At 46.4% G+C, this 20,787-nt stretch overlaps 2 protein-coding genes and 1 non-coding gene across 4 annotated transcripts in view; 1 reads left to right on the top strand and 2 right to left on the bottom strand.

The window, feature by feature from the left end:
* Positions 1-4,937: 4,937 nt before the first annotated feature.
* TRNAP-AGG lies at positions 4,938-5,009 on the bottom strand. The gene has a single exon. It is a non-coding gene; the product is annotated as a tRNA-Pro (tRNA).
* Positions 5,010-10,945: 5,936 nt separating this feature from the next.
* OPN1SW (opsin 1, short wave sensitive) lies at positions 10,946-16,829 on the top strand. The gene is made up of 5 exons (XM_003983019.6): positions 10,946-11,727; positions 12,044-12,212; positions 12,559-12,724; positions 13,261-13,500; positions 14,435-16,829. The coding sequence occupies exons 1-5, from the start codon at positions 11,373-11,375 to the stop codon at positions 14,552-14,554; spliced, it is 1,050 nt and encodes a 349-aa protein (XP_003983068.1). The 5' UTR covers positions 10,946-11,372; the 3' UTR covers positions 14,555-16,829.
* CALU (calumenin) overlaps positions 15,630-20,787 on the bottom strand; it is a 30,777-nt gene continuing 25,619 nt past the window's right edge. For both annotated transcript variants that reach the window (XM_003983016.6, XM_003983017.6), the window contains exons 6-7: positions 19,513-19,712; positions 15,630-18,016 (exon numbers count right to left, since the gene is read on the bottom strand). In XM_003983016.6, coding sequence (XP_003983065.1) covers positions 17,912-18,016; positions 19,513-19,712 — 305 coding nt within the window. In that variant the 3' untranslated portion in view covers positions 15,630-17,911. The remainder of the gene's footprint in view (positions 18,017-19,512; positions 19,713-20,787) is intronic.

Here is a 20,787-nt window from a genome sequence, read left to right as displayed (position 1 = left end):
CTTTCTTCCCGCTCCCTCCTTTTTTTCTCCCTCTCAAACCCCCAGCCTGGTGCTCTGAGAGATGATGAGCACAGATCAAGGAGATTTCATTTGCTCCCCAGGAGGACAGGATTATACCCCAGATCCTGTGGCCAAGGTAATCCATTTGTGGGGCAAGGCTGTTGAACAAGCCTACAAAGACCCTTTTCAGAGAGCCTGCCGTAGATATCAGGCCTGTCTGGACATGACTGGCAGGGGGGTGGTGAGGTGTCAGGATGGGGGTGTAGAGTTCAGGAGACTGACAGAGACTGGAACGTTGGAACCCCAATAGCTGTTTTGCCTAAACACAGCTCCTTCTAGTCCTGGCTCAGCCAGCAAGTTCAGTTAGCATTTGACCTTGACCGTTGACTTCCTGGTTCATGGAGGGAGGGGAAGGAGAGGAAGTTGTCAACTGTGACATCCAGTGATCCAGGCTCTCCTCAGGGAGTTCTGATCCTGAGTCTTAGGACTGATCTCTCCCTGGCTCCTGGGGTACGGGTCACTATTCACCTTTGATTTGGGGAGCTTTCAGGAGAGACCTGAACCAGTCTATTTTCAGGACCCAAATTTGGGCAAATCCTGGACACGTCAGTACTGGGTTGAAGGTAGGGGTGAAGTTAGGAGTCAGGAGGTAAGGGCTTGGCAGGCATTGGGGGAGGGGGAGTTGACTGTGGTCCAGGGATGCATATCTGAAGGGCCAGGAGTGGTGGGGGCGCCAGCCAGGTAATCAGCTTAGGGGGATGATCTGAATTAATCCCTGTAATCCCTGGACTCTGGACTCAGCCTCTCCCCTAATCCCATCCCATCAGATCATCCTCTTTGAGGATCGATGCAGCCATTTATCCCCCTTTACCCTTATTTCTAAAATGCCAAGACCCCTTCATTTAAAACAACAACAACAAACCAGAAAGGTACAGTACAGAGTATAACCACAAATATCCACGGACTCACCGCTGAAATCCAACTGTCCATTCTTGCCACATTTGATTCACAGATAGCCCTCCTATTTATTATTTTACAGTTTTTCTTTATATGTATGTATCCACAAGCAACAAAATACTGATTTGCTCAGCTGGTAGAACATGCAGCTCCTGATCTCCGGGTTGTGAGTTTGAGCCGCACTTTGCGCACAGAGATTACTTAAAAAATAAATAAAATAAAAATTCTGCAAACTTTCTTTTTTCTTTTTTCTCAAAAAAATTTTAAACACTCATCCAAGTTTTATTTAGCCCCAATTCATGAATTTTAACGGCTGAATACAATTTCAGTGTTTGAATATCCACAGTCTACTTATCCATTATTCTGGTAATGGGCATTTAGGTTGTTTTGAGTTTTCTGTGTTAGAAAACAATACCTTAGTGGTTAGTGCTGTGCATGCTTCCTAGGCACATAGGTAAGCACTTCTCTAAGGTAGGTACCAAGAAATAGAATCTCGGAGTCATAGAATATGTGCAAATTGATTATGGCCAGACTGCTTGCTCTATAAAGTAGTTGGATCAATTTACACTCCACTAACAGTGGCTTTCAAGGGCTTGTTTAGATTCACGATTCACTAACATATTTATAAATTTCTCTGCTCACCATTCCTTCTTGCATTTCACTCCTTCCTTCTTATTTGCTCCCTTCTTATGAAGTATATCTTTTTTTTTAATGTTTATTTTTTGAGAGAGAGCAAAAGCACAAGAGAGGAAGGGCAGAGAGAGAGGGGAATGGGGATCCTAAGTGGGCTCCATGCTGAGAACCCATCGATGGACTGGAACTCATGAACCAAACAGTGAGATCATGACCTGAGCCAAAATCAAGAGTTGGACGCTTAACCAACTGAGCCACTCAGGCGCCCCTGAAGTATATATCTTTTAGTGGTATTTTTGTGAAAGTCTTTGGCGAACATTCTCAATCTTTGCCTTAAAATGTCTTAACTTCATATAATTTATATTTTTAAATGTTTATTTATATATTCTGAGAGAGAGAGCATGAGGAAGGGGCAGAGAGACAGGAGAGAGAGAATCCCATGTAGGCTCCGTGCAGCCAGCACAGAACCCAACTTGGGGCTCAATCCCACAAACTGTGAGCTCATGACCTGAGCAGAAATCAAGAGCCAGATGCTCAACCAACTGAGCCACCCAGGTGCCCCTATATCATTATAATTTACATGGAAATTTAATGGACATAAAATTTTAGTTTGACAGTTTTCTCTTGGCCTTTGGAAGATATTCTGTTGTTTTTTTTTTTCTATACTCTTTTGTTGCTAATGCTGTCTTAAGCTTTCCCTAGTGTCACTTAACTATTCTTTCATACCTTCAATCTCTTCACTTCTCCCTCTCCATAGTTTGAATGATTTCATCAGCTCTATCTTCCAATTCACTAATTCTCTTATCAGCTGGATCCAGTCTACTGTTTAATGGGTCATTGAGTCTAATTTCAATGGTGTGTCTTTCCCTAGGTTTTATTTTTTTCCCTCAGTAAAGTGCTTTTGTTAATAGTGCAATGTTTTCATTATGGTTTATTTTCTTGTCTTTAATCTTTGGTAGTTTTAAGTATGCTTATTGTAGAGTGGTTTTCATGTTTTTCTATCATGCACAGTTCTTGGAATGTTAATTCTCCTATTTGTTGCGTCTGCTGACTCTTCCTTATGGTGGATTGCTTCCTTGTCTAGTTTATGCTATTTTATCGTGAGCTCTTCTGCAGTAGGTGTTTGTTTGTTTAGTGAGAGTCCCATTTGCCCTGGGTTATGAAAACATTGTGACAGAGCTCTTTCTTGCTTTCTGTGGGGCTACATGGTATTCCAAGGATCCTAAACCAGGTTTAGAATTAATTTCACTGCTTGAGGATCCAGCATCATGTAGATAACATAAATCCAGAAGCAACTTAAGCATTTGCTCAGGCTTGGGACTTCAGTTTCTCCGAGTTGACTTGTGTTTCTATTCCTTTTCATTGCTTCCTTGGATTGGAGTGTGTCATTTTCATCTTCTTTTCATGGACAAGGTAGATCTTTGATGTTCTTCTTCTTCTTTTTAAGACTTATTCATTTCTGAGAGACAGAGCACAAGCAAGGGTGGGGCAGACAGAGAGGGAGACACAGAATCCCAAGGAGGCTCCAGGCCCTGAGCTGTCAGCACAGAGCCCGACGTGGGGCTTGAACTCATGAACCGCGAGATTATGACCTGAGCTGAAGTCAGATGCTTAACCAACTGAGCCATCCAGGTGGTCTGATATTTGGTGTTCTGATCTTTGGTGTTCTGATCTTGAACAGGGTGTTCAGTCCCAGCTTTTTGTCTCTGGTGGACTGAAGCAATATATCCTATAACCGGAAGCACTAAAACACAGACCCAGGTCCCTGGGCATATATCTGTGTCTGAAACCCACCACGGGGCACTGTGACAGCCTCCTCTTCTCTTTTCTTTGGCCTTGTATTCCTTCTTTAATCCTGGGAATTTCATTTTAAAAAATAAATTTTTGCATTATTCAGATATTAATTTTGTTTTAATGTTTTTTTTTTTTTTTAAATAATCTCTACACCCAGTGTGGGGCTTGAACTCATGACCCTGAAATCAAAAGTCACATGCTCTACCAACTGAGCCAGCCAGGCACCTTGATACTAAATCTTTTTTAAGTTTACTTACTTTTTTAGAGAGAGAGTGAGCACGTGAGCCGGGTAGGGGCAGAGAGAGAGAGGGGGAGAGAGAGAATAACAAGCAAGCTCTATGTGTCATCACGGAGCCCGACACGGGGCTGGAGCCCAACATGGGGCTCAAACTCACAAACTTTGAGATCATGACCTGAGCTGAAATCAAGAGTTGGATGCTTAACTGACTAAGCCACCCAGATGCCCAACCTAGATAGTAATTTTTTAATTCTATTTTATGCAGGGATGCCTCGGTGGCTCAGTTGGTTAAGCGTTCGACTTCAGCTCAGGTTATGATCTCACATTTCGTGAGTTTGAGCCCTGCATCAGGCTCTGTGCTGACAGCTCAGAGCCTGGAGCCTGCTTCGGATTCTGCGTCTGCCCCTCCCCCATGGGCTCTCTCTCTCTCTCTCTCTCTCTCTCTCTCTCTCTCTCAAAAAATAAATAAACATTAAAAAAATTTTAAGTCTATTCTATGCAACTTTCTGCGTGTGTTTTAGGAGGGCACTGGGTGAGGAAATAGCTGCATTAGTTCAGTCTGTCATGTTGCCAGAAGTTCCTCTCTAGATTTTTTTTTTTTTTTCTGGTTTTGTTTTAAAGTAGGCTTCATGCCCAGTGCGGAGCCCGATATGGGGCTTGAACTCACAACTCTGAGATCAAGACCTGAGCTGAGATCAAGAGTCAGACACTTAACCGACTCCGCCAGCCAGATTTCCTTTATTTTAGCATTATTCCAAACAATCCCTATGTCTGTGAGGTACATGATAGTTTGCAAAGGGCTTTCACATACAATCTCTGCTTTAATCCTTCCAACAAGTTTAAGAAATAAGTATTACTGTTCCCATTTTACCAAGAGGAAAACTGAGACTCGAAAGTGTAACTTTAATCCTACCTTTTGGACTTCGAATCCAGTGCGTTTCATGGCTTGGGTTTATAAAAGGAGCTTGCCTTTTCTTGACCGCCAGCTCGGACCCACCCCCAAATTGTCCTGATCACTTGCTCTTCACGTAAGGCCCTCTGAGAGGCTCCTCCCGCCTGACACAGCACAGCCCTTTGGCTCTAACCTTCTCCAGCTCAGTTCCCCATGCTATGCCAGTCCCCTCCGGCCCCATTTGGCCTCAGTGGAAATTATGGGGTATATACAGGCCACGGCTAATGGAGACACAGACCAGCAGCGTGTCCTTACGGTCCTTTATTCACTCACCGCTAGGCCATCTTTATGCCTCTAGACTCAAAAGGGCAAGTATTGAATATGTGTGTGTTGGGGTACAGGAAAAAAAAATCAGAAAAGCCAGGGCTCGTCCGGGATTTGAACCCGGGACCTCTCGCACCCTAAGCGAGAATCATACCCCTAGACCAACGAGCCGCTGATGGTTGTGCTTGGCCAGATGTGCCTTCCCTGCCACATCAGCAGCAGGCACAGTGTGTGGTTCCTAGAGGCGGACTCTTCTCCCAGGCTGGCAGCCAGCCCAGGCCGGCTGCGCTCCAGCGGGCCTTGCCTCTCCCGTGGCTCTCTCCACACCTCCCTGGCCCACGGCAGGGCCACACAGATGCCCCATGCTCCAGGCAGGCCACTTCTTCCCCACGGCCAGCCGCCTCTCCCCCAGGGCCACCATGTGGACTTTGTGGGAGAGGGCAGAGAAGAAGCCGGGGTCCAGCGACCTCCACTTTCCAGGGGAGCCCCAGGTCTGAGGGAGCGTGTCTAGCAGCCCCGGCACCCCATGAAGAACAACACTTCTTTCTTACCTCCTGATCAGATCACCAGGAAAAAAAAAAAAAATCCTCCAAATCCCTCAACCTCCTCGACGAGGAAGCGGAAGACTGACGCGGGTCACCTTGACTAGATGACGCTTGCTAAGTCACTCAGTGTCTTCATCTGTCAGCTGGGGAAGTGACACCTGCCCTGTGTGCCTTCCAGGGTGATTCTCACCTGAGGATCAGGTGGGGCAACGTCTGTGCAAGCAGTCTGCAAACTGTAAGGTGCTGTGCGAGGCAGAGGGGTTATTATGATGGCAACGTGAAGGGGCGGGGGGCAGGAAGTCATAGGAAAGTTGCCCTTTAATGCTCAGTATGGGCCAGGCAGTGTGTTCTGTGCTTTACAGATCTTGTAACAACCTTGTGAGATAGGTGTCATCCCCACCGTAAGAAAAAGAAACTTCTCCACATTCGGCTTACAAGAGGCACATTTATCTAAATGCGAAGGCTGTTTTAAACGCAGTGCACGCTGCTACCCAGCCTTTCTAGCAAAGCGGCGGTGGGAAAACATCCTGTAAATACTCACACTCCCTCCCACGCCCCAGCCTACCCTGCTCCCCCTGCCTGGGGACGCGGCAGGAAAAACCCGCTAACGGGCTGAGTGTGGCCTGGGTGGTTTCCTTCTGGTTGGGAGTTTCCCAAATGAGAGTGAGGGGGAGGCTTGGAGCCTGGAGCCTTGTGGAAGATCCCAGTGGGCGCTGCCAGGCTCTCTTTCTATCTGTCCCCCCCCCCCCCCCCCCCCCCACCTTCTTGCTCGAGGGAGGCAGAGCCCTGTCTTCTTGTCTTCTTGGTCTCCGGGTCCAGCCTCGCGTCTGGCGCTTGTCAGTCCTGCTGACAAGCGACGCCCAAGCACGTCTGTGTGCTGGGCTCTGTGTGATCACTCTACCAGATTGATCTCATCTCATCTTCACAGCACAACTGTTGTTGTAGACATCGCTTAGCAAACGTCTGTGGAATGAATGAAGGAGTGAGTGCGTACGTGAAAGAAAAGTCTCGGGAGAGCACACAAAAAAATCGCTAGGGGCAACAGATATTCAGGTCAGTCCGCGTCTCTTGGCTCCAAGTAGAAACCACAAGGCTGAAGAACCCCTCCTGCTTTCCGACCTTTTAAGCAGGCTTCCTAACGAACTAACTCCTCTCTGGGATAGGCAGCAAGGATGGCCCCTGGCTTTAGGGACAGGCTCGGCGCGCCTGCGTCTGTATCCGGGGGGGGGGGGGGGAGGTTCATGGTCTCCATCCAGGAGTGCCGGGCCGGGCAACTGGTTCCAACTAATCGTGGCCAGAGAGAAAGGCAACAGCTCATCTCTTGTAAAACCGAAGAGACTTTTTTTTGGGGTAGCTGTTCCCCAGCTATAAACTGGCTGATAAATAATAGCACACTCAACGCGTCATTCCGTGACCTCAGCACACATTCCCTAAATTGCTCCTGTTGGTGGATGTGCCTGGAAGTGAGGCCGCTCCAAGAAGAGGCTCCTAGGGGGTGAGAATGTTTCAGGGATGAGACAGGGGTTGGACTCCAGCCAGTGCTTCTCTCTGGGGGTGCTGTTCGAATTTGTGGCCGGATCATTCTTCTTGGTGGGGCCTGTCTGGAAGAGTGCCCTGCCCACTAAATACCAGCAATCGCTTCTTCACTGTGGAGACAGTCGGAAAACACTGCCCCCCCCTGCCCCGCCCCCCGCCGCCCCGCCCGCTTCCAAATGCCTCCAGGATGGCAGGGGTCTGGGGAGAGGAGAACTGCTCAGGTGGGGACCCACCGGCACCTACCATACATTTCTTTTCCGGGCTAAAATCACTGTGGCCTTGCTGTGGGCACTGGGACATTAGGCCCTCGGTGACTTGACTCTGCGTTTAACAAGCCACAGATGGAGTTCTCTGGGGAGAATGGTGACACTACTTCTAGGGGCTTCCTCCTTTTCCTCCCAAGAGGGGATGGCTTTCGGTCAGGCAGATCCTTTGACGATTCCTCATTTCTCCAACAGTGGGTAGACCTTACTCTGATCTCAGCATCTGTCTGGAGGGGCCTTACAGGTCAGTATTTAACAGACAGCACTGTCACAACACATCATCTCAAGATCATTGTCACCTCCTGCGTGCCAGCGACACAGCAAAAGCCACGTCTGGAGAGGGGAACTGGGTGTCCGGGAGCCGGGGTGCGAAATCAGCTTATTTTTCACTGTATATTCCTTAGTACGTTTTGAATTTTCAGTCTGGGACAGATCTATAATCCACTCAAAAACAGAAATTCAATTATGGACATCTAAGCATTGAGAAGCAACGATTAGAGAGGGCAAGGAGAAATGTATTTCGAGCCCCCAGGGACCCAAAAGGTCCTTGGGATCAGGGCAACCCAGCAGAGTGGGTATTCGGTGCTCAGCCTAATGGTTCTGGTTTATGTCCAGTTCTGATTTATGCTTTGTGTTGAGTCCCTATTGAGAGGTCATACTCAATACCCAATCCTGTGAAACTGGTTGTTGTGTCTACTCGGGAATGTTGTTGAGGACAGTGTTTGTCATAAGACACTGATGTCTCCTTTGTGAGGTCCCGAGGGAGGCATTCTTGTCTGTCATAACCCCAAGAACACAAAACCAAGAAGAGTTGGTTTGCATTTATTCTCCGGACGCTGAATTCTGCCAATGTGTAGCTGCTGGAAGCACGAATGTGCGGTCCTATTTCAATTCAATTTCTGACTCTTGAACTTCCCACTGCTGTTCTCTTTCTCCTTTTGCTTCTACATTTGATTCAGGACTTCTTGTTGTGTCCCATATATTCCCGCAAACCTCCCTGAAACTATTTCCGGAAAAGGTGGGCGTACAAATGAATAAACTCCTAAAAAGAATAGGAAAAAAAAAAAAAAAAAAGAAAGAAAACAAAACCCATATGCTAAAACTATTCAAAAAATATCCTCCTTTTCTAGGACTTTCCTTTTTTTTCTGGACAATCAGAACAACTAGAAAAACAAATTTCCTCTTGACTCTTTTCCATTTGGTTCCGGACATTTATACATCCGAATCTAGATCAGCGGTTTTTAACTGGAGGGGAGGGGGCAGGGGGTGGTTTGGCCTCTCAGGGGATATTTGTGTCTGGAGACATTTTTCGCTATCACGACTGAGGTCTGTTGGCATCCAGTGGGCAGCGGCCAGGATTGCTGCTAAACATCCTACAATCCAGTTGACAGCCCCCTGACGACAAAGAATTATCTGACCCAATATATCAATAATATGGAGGTGGAGAAACCCTGGTCTAAACATACCTAACCGGGGCGCCTGGGTGGCTCAGTCGTTAAGCGGCCGACTTCGGCTCAGGTCATGATCTTGTGGTCCATGAGTTCGAGCCCCGCGTCGGGCTCTGTGCTGACAGCTCAGAGCCTGGAGCCTGTTTCAGATTCTGTGTCTCCCTCTCTCTGCCCCTCCCCCGTTCATGCTCTGTCTCTCTCTGTCTCAAAAATAAACGTTTAAAAAAAAAAAAAAACATACCTAACATAATCTTGTGTAAAGCCTTAGCATATATTATCATGTTCTTAAACTAATAAAGTGCCTTTAAACTTGAAAAGGGCACTGTCTACATTGAATGTACTTAACATGCCTTCAGTTTTTATATCATTACCCTCCACCTTTACCACAGGCACCATCCTCAAAATCTTCCTGCTCCCTACTCCATGGCTTCCGGACTCCAAAAATGTGTTGTCTCCTGCGTAGACGGTACCAGTAAGACCCTGTACTTGGCTAAGGCTCTTTTAGACCTGAGCTGCCACCCCACCCCCGCCGGCTCCCGGAGCGGCTGCCCCATCTCACCGAGGGCTGGGTTGCGCCCAGCTTGGGCCCACTGCCCCTCCCTCTGAGGGTGTGTGGAATAAGGTGGGAAGGGACTGTGTGGAAAGGTTTCAGGGCAGACCTAGGAGAGGCCAAGGGTGCAGCCACTTGGCCTGGGTAGTGCGAGTGAGAGGGCCTGGGTGTCTTTGGCCTACATCAGCTGCCTTGGCAGGCCGAGCCCAAGGGTTCCTGTCAGAACCGTGTACAGAGGTGGGCACCTCAGCTGAGCCCTGAAGACAGCAGAGGCTGATTCGCTCCACTCAGCACGGGCTCACGGGCCACCTGCCCTGCCCAGAGGTAGACACAGCCTTAGGGATGGCCTCTGGCCCCGGTCATAAGGGCCTGCCCAGGACAGAGGACCAGCTGACCCAGGCAACCCAGTGGAAACCCAGTGGCCTTGCAATTCCTGGATGCTTGACCGGGTCTCTGCCAGGATCCTACCTGCGGGCGAGCGTCTGTGGAGTGTGTGTGTGTCTGTATGCACGCACGTACGTGGGGACGTCGTCTCCACAAATGGCTGACAAGACTCCTTCTAGCCTTTCTAGCTCAGGATTCAAAGGACATAGACTTTAGTCCTAAGGGGTGGCCTTTTGGAGTTCCAAGTGGCCTTTTGGAGTTCCAAATGGAAAGCCAGAAGTGTTTGCCCAGCTCCTCCAACCTGCTGGGAATCAAACTGAAAACTCTTTCTCTGCTGCCCTGGATGGCAGCCGAAACAATCTGCTCAGGCTTCACCCCTGAAGCACCTCTTGCTTTTTGCTGGGCTCCTCGGTTAGTCCTCCGTGCGTAGCTCAGCAGGCAGCCTAGCATTTGAGGGGAGTTTGCATGCAGAGTTGAAAGCTTCCTCTCCTGTGGCTTCCTTCCTTTTAGAAAACCCACCTTCAGTCTTCAGCTACTCTGGGGTCCCCCAGACTCCGTCCTCTGACTCTGCAAGCCATAACGGCTGGGCCTTGCTGCTTGAATTCCGGCTGTCCCTTGCCATCTAGACTGGGGAGTGCTCTCAGGAAAGAATCCACTTTAATGGAGATGGTTCTGGTCATTCAAGGACTGGGTCGTTGACATCTCTGCCTGCTTTGGGGCACTTGATAGCACTTTCCAGTAGTGGTTTTTCGTGTTTTGTCCGGAGTTGATGATTTTTACCCACGGGAGGGATTCATCTGATACAAACTACTATGCCATCAGGGGGCCATCCTTTCACGTATCCGTATTTAAAGTGTGTCACCTTTATCTCTGCATTCTGGGTCTGCGGAGGTGGGGAAGACGGTACATTCAGAGCTGAGGTATAGTGTTGAGTGTAAGCACAGGTGGAGGTTAGAGCACAGCTGGCCTCACTGGGTGGGGGGGCTGCACGGAAGAGGTCTTGACTTAGGCTGCGAGAGCCCGGCAGGACTCCAGGGCAGATGGGGCAAGACCGTGGTAACTTGAGTACTGCTGAGCTAAAGGCGGGGGGCCCGTGAGCAAAGCAACCTCGGATGGGCTGGGGGCGGGGTGGGGTCTGAGTAGAAAACATACATCCTCTGGGTAGACTCAACACGAAGAAACAGAAGCAGCCAGGGAGGCCTTAGACTTCAAGCATTTTCAAGGTGCCCCGTACCCATCTGTGAAGGCTGTTGAAGGTGCTCCCTGGGTGCTCCCCGTTCCCTGCCCCTTCCTGCAGCCTGAGGCCGGTTCCCAGGCTGGCCGTGAGCCCAAGACCTCTGGAAAGGGAGACTTAGGGGCCACCTTCCACAAAAGAGCAGATGGGTGCGGAAACCTGTAGGGACGTGGTGGTGTCAGAAGCCAAATGCAAAGTCGCGCCCTCAATAGCGCCATTCAGAGAACGCACACACAAAAAAGTGATGAAGCATCTCTATTAAATATGGGTCAGCATCTCCCAGTTGCAGTGAGCTGACTCCTCCTATTCATTCCGGCACCCAGCACTGCATGTCGATTCTTTGAGCCCAATATTTTTATCCTCTCAACACGCAATCGGCTTTGGGCCCACAAAAGGAGGTTTAGGTGGGGGCTTGGACATCTCTAATCTCAGAATTTGTCCTTAGGAGGCTTAGGATCAGTACTGATCGTTCAAGGAGACCAAAAGTGGCTTTGGCGAGAGGGTTCTTTGCAAGGTGGGGGAGAAGTGGCGGGACGGTACTCTATAAGAGGAATCAGAGGGTGGGGGGCGTCCCATGAGTAAGATGTCAGGAGAGGAGGAGTTTTATCTGTTCAAGAACATTTCCTTGGTGGGGCCATGGGATGGGCCTCAGTACCACATTGCCCCTGTCTGGGCCTTCCACCTCCAGGCGGTCTTCATGGGCTTTGTCTTCTTCGTAGGAACACCACTCAATGCCACGGTGCTGGTGGCCACCCTCCGCTACAGAAAGTTGCGGCAGCCACTCAACTATATTCTGGTCAATGTGTCCCTGGGGGGCTTCCTCTACTGCGTCTCCTCTGTCTCCATCGTCTTCATCACCAGCTGTCACGCGTACTTCATCTTTGGCCGCCATGTTTGTGCTTGGGAGGCCTTCATGGGCTGTACGGCAGGTACGCAGGGGAAGGAGACTGGGTGGGGGGGGTGGGGGAGACAAAGGACCGCTCTAGGATTGGAACCAGGAACCAGACTGTTGGGTTAGAGTGGGCCCCTAAAGAGGAGTCTGGGGAAAAGGAGTTTGGTGCTTTTTCTCACCGGGGTGTAAAGCAGCAGAGACTAGAAGTCTGACCAACTGAGTCCCAAACTCCACACCAACCCTCAGTCCAACGCTCTGTCTCCCTATGCTTGCTCCACCCTGTCAGTATTCCATTCTGTCTGCCAGGCCGGGTGGGCCCATCTACCCCCAATTGCCCTCACATTTCACTACAGGTCTGGTGACAGGCTGGTCACTGGCCTTCCTGGCCTTTGAGCGCTACCTGGTCATCTGTAAGCCCTTCGGCAACTTCCGCTTCAGCTCCAAGCACGCACTGATGGTGGTCCTGGCTACCTGGACCATTGGTATTGGCGTCTCCATCCCACCCTTCTTTGGCTGGAGCCGGTGAGAGTGTAGGGCAGTGGTGCTAATTTAGCTAGGAGCTCAGGTTGGCGTGGGTGGCAAGAATTGGGGATAACCTTCCTCACTGACCTCCACTGTTAACGAGCGGGTGGAGTAGGTGAGGGCGAGGGCTGTGGGAGGCAACTGCTAACGTTTATCCTGCAGTTGGAATTGCTATAGCTTCAGCTGGTAAAGACAGAAACTGCCCCTGCCTGAAGGTCCGTGGGCATCCTCTGGGTTCTAAGTGGAGAGCATAATCCGGGATCTCAGCTCCACTCCACTCATTTCTGTGGTGAACCCCGCGGTGAGCAAGTGCCTGTCCAGTGGGTGAGTGCTTGGTCCCATGCAGGTTCATCCCCGAGGGCCTGCAGTGTTCCTGTGGCCCTGACTGGTACACCGTGGGCACCAAATACCGCAGCGAGTACTATACCTGGTTCCTCTTCATCTTCTGCTTCATCGTGCCTCTCTCCCTCATCTGCTTCTCCTACATGCAGCTGCTGGGAGCCCTCAGAGTCGTGAGTGATTTGTGTGAGGCTCAGGGAGGAGGGGGTCGGGGGCTCCAAGATGGGAGGGAAGAATGGGTGAGTGCTTCAGAACATAAGACCTCTGGGGGCATCTGGCTGGCTCAGTCGGAAGAGCACACAATTCCTGATCTGGGGTCGTGAGTTCAAGGCCCACGTCGGGTGTAGATTACTTAACAAACTTAAAAAAAGAAAGAACGTTTGACATCTGGACATGTTCACAGCCAGGTAGAGGAGATGCCTGAAAGCGGTGAAGGAAGTGGGGGCAGGGAGAATGATGAAATGGTGTGAAGAGTAGGGTGGGGTCCTCTCTGCTCAAATGTGTGTCAAGAGATTCTTGTGATCTCTTCCAACGTCAAAGACCAGACAGCCATCTCCATCTGGTCTTCCTCAAGGAAGGAGAACAAGAGGCGCTAGGCCAGAAGCTGGGACAGAGAGAGGCAATTGGAGCGGATGCCGCCCTGGTGGAAAAGGGTTGAGATCTGGGAGTTGAGGGCCGGGAAGAGGATGTTTCTCTGTGCTCCGCCCAGGTCGCAGCCCAGCAACAGGAGTCAGCCTCAACCCAGAAGGCAGAGCGGGAGGTGAGCCGCATGGTGGTGGTGATGGTGGGATCCTTTTGCGTCTGTTACACACCCTACGCTGCGATGGCCATGTACATGGTCAACAACCGTAACCATGGGCTGGACTTACGGCTTGTCACCATTCCTGCCTTCTTCTCCAAGAGTGCTTGTGTATACAACCCCATCATCTACTGCTTCATGAATAAGCAGGTAAAGCTCTCTATTTACATTCCTATGAGACTCTAGTTCATGAGACCTGGTTCTTTTCTCACCAATGACTTTTAATTCAGAGCACCTTGGACTCTACTCAAAAGGTTTCTAGGGGTGAACAAGGGAAGCTCTCGGTAATAAGCACAGGGAGAAAGGCTTGGTCATTGAAACAATGTAATAGAACCCAGAGAAAACAGAATTTGAGCCATAGAAGTCAGGTTGCTCCAAAGGGAAGGATGAGAAGTGGAAGGGTTTTGTTTTCTTGACAAACAGATTTAACCATCACCCTAAATTCCTAGTGCTTCCATTTCACAAGTTCTTAATCCTTCCCAACTTCCAGCCTGCAGGAGCATATGCAAAGCACAGAAATAACAACATATGCGTAAGTCTCTAAAACAGTTTATCATCTGAAGGTACCAGGTGGCCTCCTATCCCAAATCCTGAATCTGAGCTAATAAAAAAACCCAAGCTCAGATGAATCTAGGAGAGTTCCTATCTTGTGGGGCAAACCCCCTGCTTTGAGAATTCTTAATAGCTGTTTTGTTTCCTTCGTCTTCAGAGATGGGACTCAAAACTCCTGGATGGAAACAAAATTGGCAATCCTTTTCAATTGGGAGCACCTTCTAGTAATGGAGGGGTGGGTGGGTAGGCCTACTCTGGCACCACTTTTGAGTGTCTTATTGAGGCAGGTTGCTTTGTGAGGTTTCCCAACAGTGGAACCTCTGAGCCAAAATGTGAAGGGATTACTGTTGTAGGCCCTGCAGTAGCTCTCAGGATTGGGAAGATGTATTCAAAACCACGAGGAGATGCTGGGTATATGGCATTGTGCGAGGCTTTGGAGATACGGAGAATGAGATCTCTTGCCATTTCCCGATGTCGTCTCTTCTGTACTGGTCTGCATGGGACTAACTCCAATTCTGCCCTTTCCTTCCAGTTCCGAGCTTGCATCATGGAGATGGTGTGTGGGAAGTCCATGACAGATGATTCTGAAGTGTCCAGCTCCCAGAAAACTGAAGTTTCTGCTCTCTCTTCCAGCCAGGTTGGCCCAAACTAAGGAGCCATATTGGCTTATTTGCAGCAACTAGGATTTCACATTTAGGGAATTCCTTTTTTCTCTCAAAAACCAAGCTACTAACAAATGCAGAAGATGGGAAGGGGAATATGGCAAATTTGGGGCATCAACTGCCCATTTTCCTACCATTCCTTTCCTGCCTACAAAGCTGCTGTTCCAGCTGGGTCTACTATAGACCATTCCAAAGGCCATGTCAACAATCCTCCAATTCTAAGTGGCACCACTGACAGCACCTGAGAGCTGATTTCTACATATGGGGCAACTATAAAGGAGTATGGCTGATTTTTCAGTGTATGGGTAACAATTATCTTCCTTTTCAAAAACTCCCCCCCCCCCCCTTACTGGGGCTCTAAGATGATACAATCTGAATTAGAACAAACATAAACATCTTAGAAATGGGAGAGATAGAAAGAAAGAACAAACTAAACCTCAAGTAGGCCCAAAATAGGGATTTGAAAGAACTTCTTTATGCCATTACCGCCAATCATCACTATAGCTCTGGCAGGGACAGCTGTGTCCAGAAGCTCCTGAGCCAGCATGAATTATTCCAGGTGCTCCCCACCCAATTTGGCTAAACCTATATATCTGTCTTAAGCTGTGTATTAATAGTTAATTCTCTTCATGTTCTCAGAATGAACTTACACACCTTTATACAGTTTATAATGTTCAAAAAGTGTTGAAAACACTGTTTTACCTTGTACTTCATGCTCCCCCTGTAAAAGCCTTTTTGAAATAAAAATCAAGATAAATGTCGTGTGTACATTCAGGAATGCCTTGTGTTTGGTATCAGATAATTATGTAAGGAGCAGCTGGGCTCTTCTCCAGTTATACAGCCTAAGGAAAGCAGAGAAGGGGTACAGCTGTAGTGAGAAGGATGACAGAAGATTTCAGAATTAAGAAAGGAGTAATTAATCTGGGAGAAGGCAGAACTTATCTGGGATGGGAGGGAGTACAGTAAACCTCTAGGAGACCTCCTTTTCTTTGACATTTTATAGCACCTGTAATTCTAAGCAAGAGTTCCACTTCTTAAAAGAATAAAGGACATATGTACCCCACAACGAATGTAAACAGTTTTATTTAGAAACAGATAGGTACCTGTTTGCATTAGAGAATATAAAACTTGGTTTACACTCTATAAAAAATAACCAGTATCCAAATCCAAGAGAGCTAGCATTCACAGAACACACAATGTGGGTGTGTAGCCACTGTTCACCAGCCTCAGGCTTGACTTAAACCAAAAAGATAATCCAGGGGGATCATTAGAGATTAGAGTATAACACTTGCTGCTGAGCACCCAGCATCCAGAAGTTGCCATTTTAGCGTATGAAGGTTTGCTTTCTAAGTGAGTAACTTTAACATAAGGCCTGGGTTCTCTGTACCTAGTGAGCTGTGAGGCTGTCTTGCCACACAACTCATGTGCTCTCTTTAATCCCAGTTGACATTATTATCTCTGATCTTAACAGTAAAAATGGGGAATCTGGAGAGCAGAGATTTCCACTCCCCTATGCTGGGGTTAAACTTTAAAAGAGTTTATCTACTCTCAAGAGCTCAATGCAAAGGCCAGGATGAAGTTACATGATAATCCGGCATTTTACCAGGCCAAGTAGTCCACCTCAACATGATCATGGAAGACCAAAGGATACACCTAGGTTCAGATTATAATAATCACCCAGCACCACCTGAATGTATTATCCATAAAGATATATGAAATAATAAAGGTTAGATATACATACATTTATCTTAATAACCTGAGGGCTAAAAAAGTTTGGAATACAATTCTTCTTCTCAAAAGAGGTCCATCTGTAAGAAAGGGACCAAAAAAGACAGAGTTCGTGTTACATAAAATATGGGCAAAGTGTGTTGGGAACAGAAGGTGGCTTCTTCAGCTCTTTCTACAACGTCCCTCTTTGACAAGGATTGGCAATCTGCTGATCCATGATAAACTTTTTGGGGGCAGTGGGGAGAAGGGGAAATGGGGGCAAAGGGAGTGTTGGGTCAAAGGCAAGAAGGTTGAGCAATGGTCCTCAAACCAAAGAGTCCTCTATGTAGGCCCTCTCATCTTTGAGTCTGAGTTCAAGCTCTTCAGCTGACACCGAAATAGGCCTGGTAGTAAGTGGTTAGCATTCTGAGGTATGAGGATCCCTGGTAAATTCAGCAGCATGTGGTTTTTGGAAACCAGCCCACAAGATAAGAACACTGCAACCAAGCTCCTAACTAATACTGCTATTTAACCACTGTCTGAAAGAGAAAGGAAAGAAAGAAAAAAAAAAATCCCCAATACATTGGGAGGTTGTAAGCTTCATTTCATATAAGGGGGTCCAAATAATCTATTTTAGGGTTTCTTAACAGAACCCTCATTCAGTGATCATTTCTCTTGTTAAAGGCACTTTCAATGACATAATTGGAAAGGAATACAATTTGACTGCAGTGAAAGCAAGATTAATTCCCAGAACACCTGGGGAGATAGGAGCTGAATGGGGCACTTACAGTGATTCAATAGGCAAGACAGTCTTGAGCACTTCAACAGACGCACACCCAGAAAAAAGTGCCCTGAAAACACTTGTATTTTTCCCTTAATTTTCCAGCTGTTTCTATGTATAACTCTGTAAAGAGATCACACTCACTACTTGATTTTCAAGACACTGGCCCTAACTCTTCCCACCACAGCTGTGCCCAGCAAAATTAGCAAACAGCTAGTCCTACTGGGAAGAAAAAAAATGAACAAAATCAAGTCGAGCCAAGCTTCCTGACAGCACAGGGATCTGTCCTTGCCCAGATAATGCCACGATCAATTGCTGGACCTATAGCAACTGAATGGACTATGTGGCCCCTACTACTTATAAAACATACTTTCAACAGGCAAGGTTAAGTGTTCTCTCTCTAAATATTAATTGTGGGGCATTTTTTTTTTCCCTTTTCTCTCTCCTAAACATTTCTTATTGATCTCAGGCTTTAAAAAATTAGTTAAGTCAGAATTATAAAAATTATATGGCAAGGGTTGAGAAAGAGTGAAGGGCTAATATTTGCCTACAAGCGTGAGTTGAGGATGTTGATCCTTCATATCATACTCCCAACCAGAGAACAAATACAAAAATAAACACACCATGTTATACATAATACAAAGTGTAAATCTACAAACACAAGTGTACTAATTAGAGTTGTTCCTCAGAAGCACGGTTCCCTCCAGTCCCTCAAAGAGGAGGAGGAATGGGGACGGGATGGTTTTCATTACGCCTTTTCAGGTCTTAAAAACAGTTTGTAATAACAGTCTCAGTAGCGCAAACAATTTCATGTGAAACCAGAAGCTGTAAAAATAAATTACTTTTGAAGAAATGCAGCTCAGAACTCATCGTGTCGTACTAAGGCCTCACCAAAATCTGTGGCCTGGCTGCCCACAAATAAATCATACTTGTCAACAATCTCCTCCTTGGTAAGCTTGCCATCCTGAAACGAGAGAGGAGAGTGAATTGCGGCAAAACAGATTTCCCATTTCAAATTTAGAAACACTGCTACAGAACAAAAGGGGTTAGGATTTGAGATTCTAATTCCACTAAATTAAATGGGAACTCAATCCTCATCCCTGACCCCTTCCACATACAGAGGGAAGAAAGCAACAATACATTTTTCTTATTAAGTTAAAACTGGAAGAATGGAAATAATATAGCTCAATAACTTAATGCTAGAGATATGTCAAGCAAGATGTGGGACATCTTCTAGGTATAGGTAAGAGATAGGAAGAACTGGGTAAAATAAAGTGAATCAAGTCACTGCCTCACAGGAACAATGAAATCTGCTAACATCCTTACATAGTCCTCACCCCCACTACACTGTAGCCACCAATCAGATTCCAGACATAACCCCAAATGAAGGCTGAGACACTCATCTCAAACATTACGTAAACCAGATTCCCAAGATTTGACCTTACGAGTTTCTTTTTCTCACATAGCTCAGTCAGGACACAGCACTTGGCTACTTTAAGTGACTGAAGCAAGAACTCAAAACAGACCGACCCTTAAAAAGGCTTGATGATAAAACACTGCATTTGAAACAGAAGACAGGCTTAGACAGGAGAAATATTCCGAATGCAAACCCCGCCCCTGTCTTTAGATTGACTTTCAGCTCACTCTAAGCAAAGCATTCATATTGCTGAAAAGGTGACAGGGCTTAGTGATAATACCACTCTTTTAATGAACCAAATGCCTCAGATAATTGATTGAGGACAATTTTAACAGGCTCCAGAGAAAAGCTGATTTACAACGTAACTACTAAGAATTTAGTTTTAAAAAGCATATTTAAGAAGGAAATGATCAGGGTGCCTGAGTGGTTCAGTTGGTTGAGCGTCCGACTTCGGCTCAGGTCATGATCTCACGGTTCGTGACTTTGAGCCCTGCATTGGGCTCTGTGCTGACAGCTCGGAGCCTGGAGCCTGCTTCAGATTCTGTGTCTCCCTCTGTCTCTGGCCCTTCCCCTCTTGAGCTCTGTCTCTCTCAAAAATAAATAAACATTAATAAAAAAAATTTTTGTTTAAATAAAAAAAAATAAAAATAAAAAAAAAGAGGGAGATGACCAACTTTGAGTAGGGAAAATGAGCCTATGATAGATAAAAGAACAAAGGAAATAATGGGGAAAAAAAATTAGGGAAAATTTCCTGGGGATCCAAAGGTAACAGATGAAGCACGCTGGGCACAGGCTACGTACAGAGGCTCTTTGCTGAAGCCAAATGCCTCCAATGGTGTGAACACTGGGCAAAGGGATTTCTAAAATGAGATCAGATAGCTAGCACTGCCCTGTAAGTTTTCAATCGCCAACTTAAGATTTGCAGCAGACTTAGACTAATTAAGACCTTACATGCTCTATGTACCTCAACAGGAATGTTTTAGGTAATCCCCTAGAAACAGACTTTGATCACTGCTAGGTTGTTTGGGCCTGGCCAGACTTACCTTGTTCTGGTCTGATTCATACACTAGGTGCCTGGCTTCTGCCTCTGCATGATCATAGTCTGAGGGGAGGATCCAGTCTTTGGTCTCTTCCTTGTCCATCTTCCCATCACGGTTCTTATCTCGAAACTCAACAAATTGTTCTCTTTCTGTCTTTACCCATTCTGGCTCATCAGCATTTCCATCATGGCTGTACATGTCACCTACGTACATAGACATACATAATACAAAAGGTGAGTATTTTTCCCAAGACTGCCACATGCTAATCTGGCTTAACTTTTCCCCCATCTGGAACGTAGTAGCAGTTACAAGGCTATTTTATAGGTCAGAGAGGCCTGAGAAAGCAAGGCATTTTCCTGAGGTTTAACTAATGACCTTTAAGAATATTTCCAGCTGTTGATTTTGAGTTAGTGAATCCAAAAAGAATCCTTAGCCCTTAAAAATTGAAAAAATAAAGGGAGATGACTAACATCCAGAAAGATAAAGGCTAACTTTCAAAAGATAGTTGTTTCCTACATTCCTTTTCAATGCAAGGTAACTAGTTAAACCTCACTATTGGTATTAGAAAGGTGCTATTTTAAATTCTCAAGAAAACTTGAGAAGTGTAGACTAGAAGCCCAAACTGTCTACCAATTACTAAGTATATTTCAGAACATTTTTTTTTAAGAACCTACTTCTAAAAATAATGGGTATATTCTTATATAACCATAATGTCATTATCATGTTTCATAAAATCAATTTTTTGGTATTACTGAATACTCAGTCCAAATCTGAATTTACTATTATCTTCTAAAGCTAGTTTATTCAAATTACTTCTATGAATGCTGGTGGCTAAGAAGTTGTTATTGTATACCTGAATTTTACTAGATTTAAGAGTTAAGGTACTTTGAAGTTCAGTATTTACAACCAACAGAGATTCTTCTTTACAGCTATTTAAAGATACCAATTTTAAAATGTGCAATAAAATACTGTTTTGTCAAAATTTTTTTAGACTTATGTGAATGAAAAAGTCTGAAGATTCCTGAGGTATTGTATGCAAGGTATGGGAGCATACCTTATATACGTCTAAATGGTTTCCAGCAGTTCTAAGCAAAGGTATTTAGTTGTGGTAAAGGTTTTATATGCAGGAACCCACAAAATGGAGACGGCCCAAGTCACAAATCTGAACACAAGTTAGCCTGCACTTAGAGGAAGCACCATACTGCCAAGGAAATTTAACGTACACCAATCACAATCCTCCAACTCAGATTCAGCTACTTTACCTGACCCTAGAAAATA

Source organism: Felis catus, chromosome A2, assembly GCF_018350175.1.
Source record: "Felis catus isolate Fca126 chromosome A2, F.catus_Fca126_mat1.0, whole genome shotgun sequence".
Taxonomy (NCBI): domain Eukaryota; kingdom Metazoa; phylum Chordata; class Mammalia; order Carnivora; family Felidae; genus Felis; species Felis catus.
Note: the sequence above shows the minus strand (reverse complement) of the source record. Positions and strands in the feature narration are given on the sequence as shown.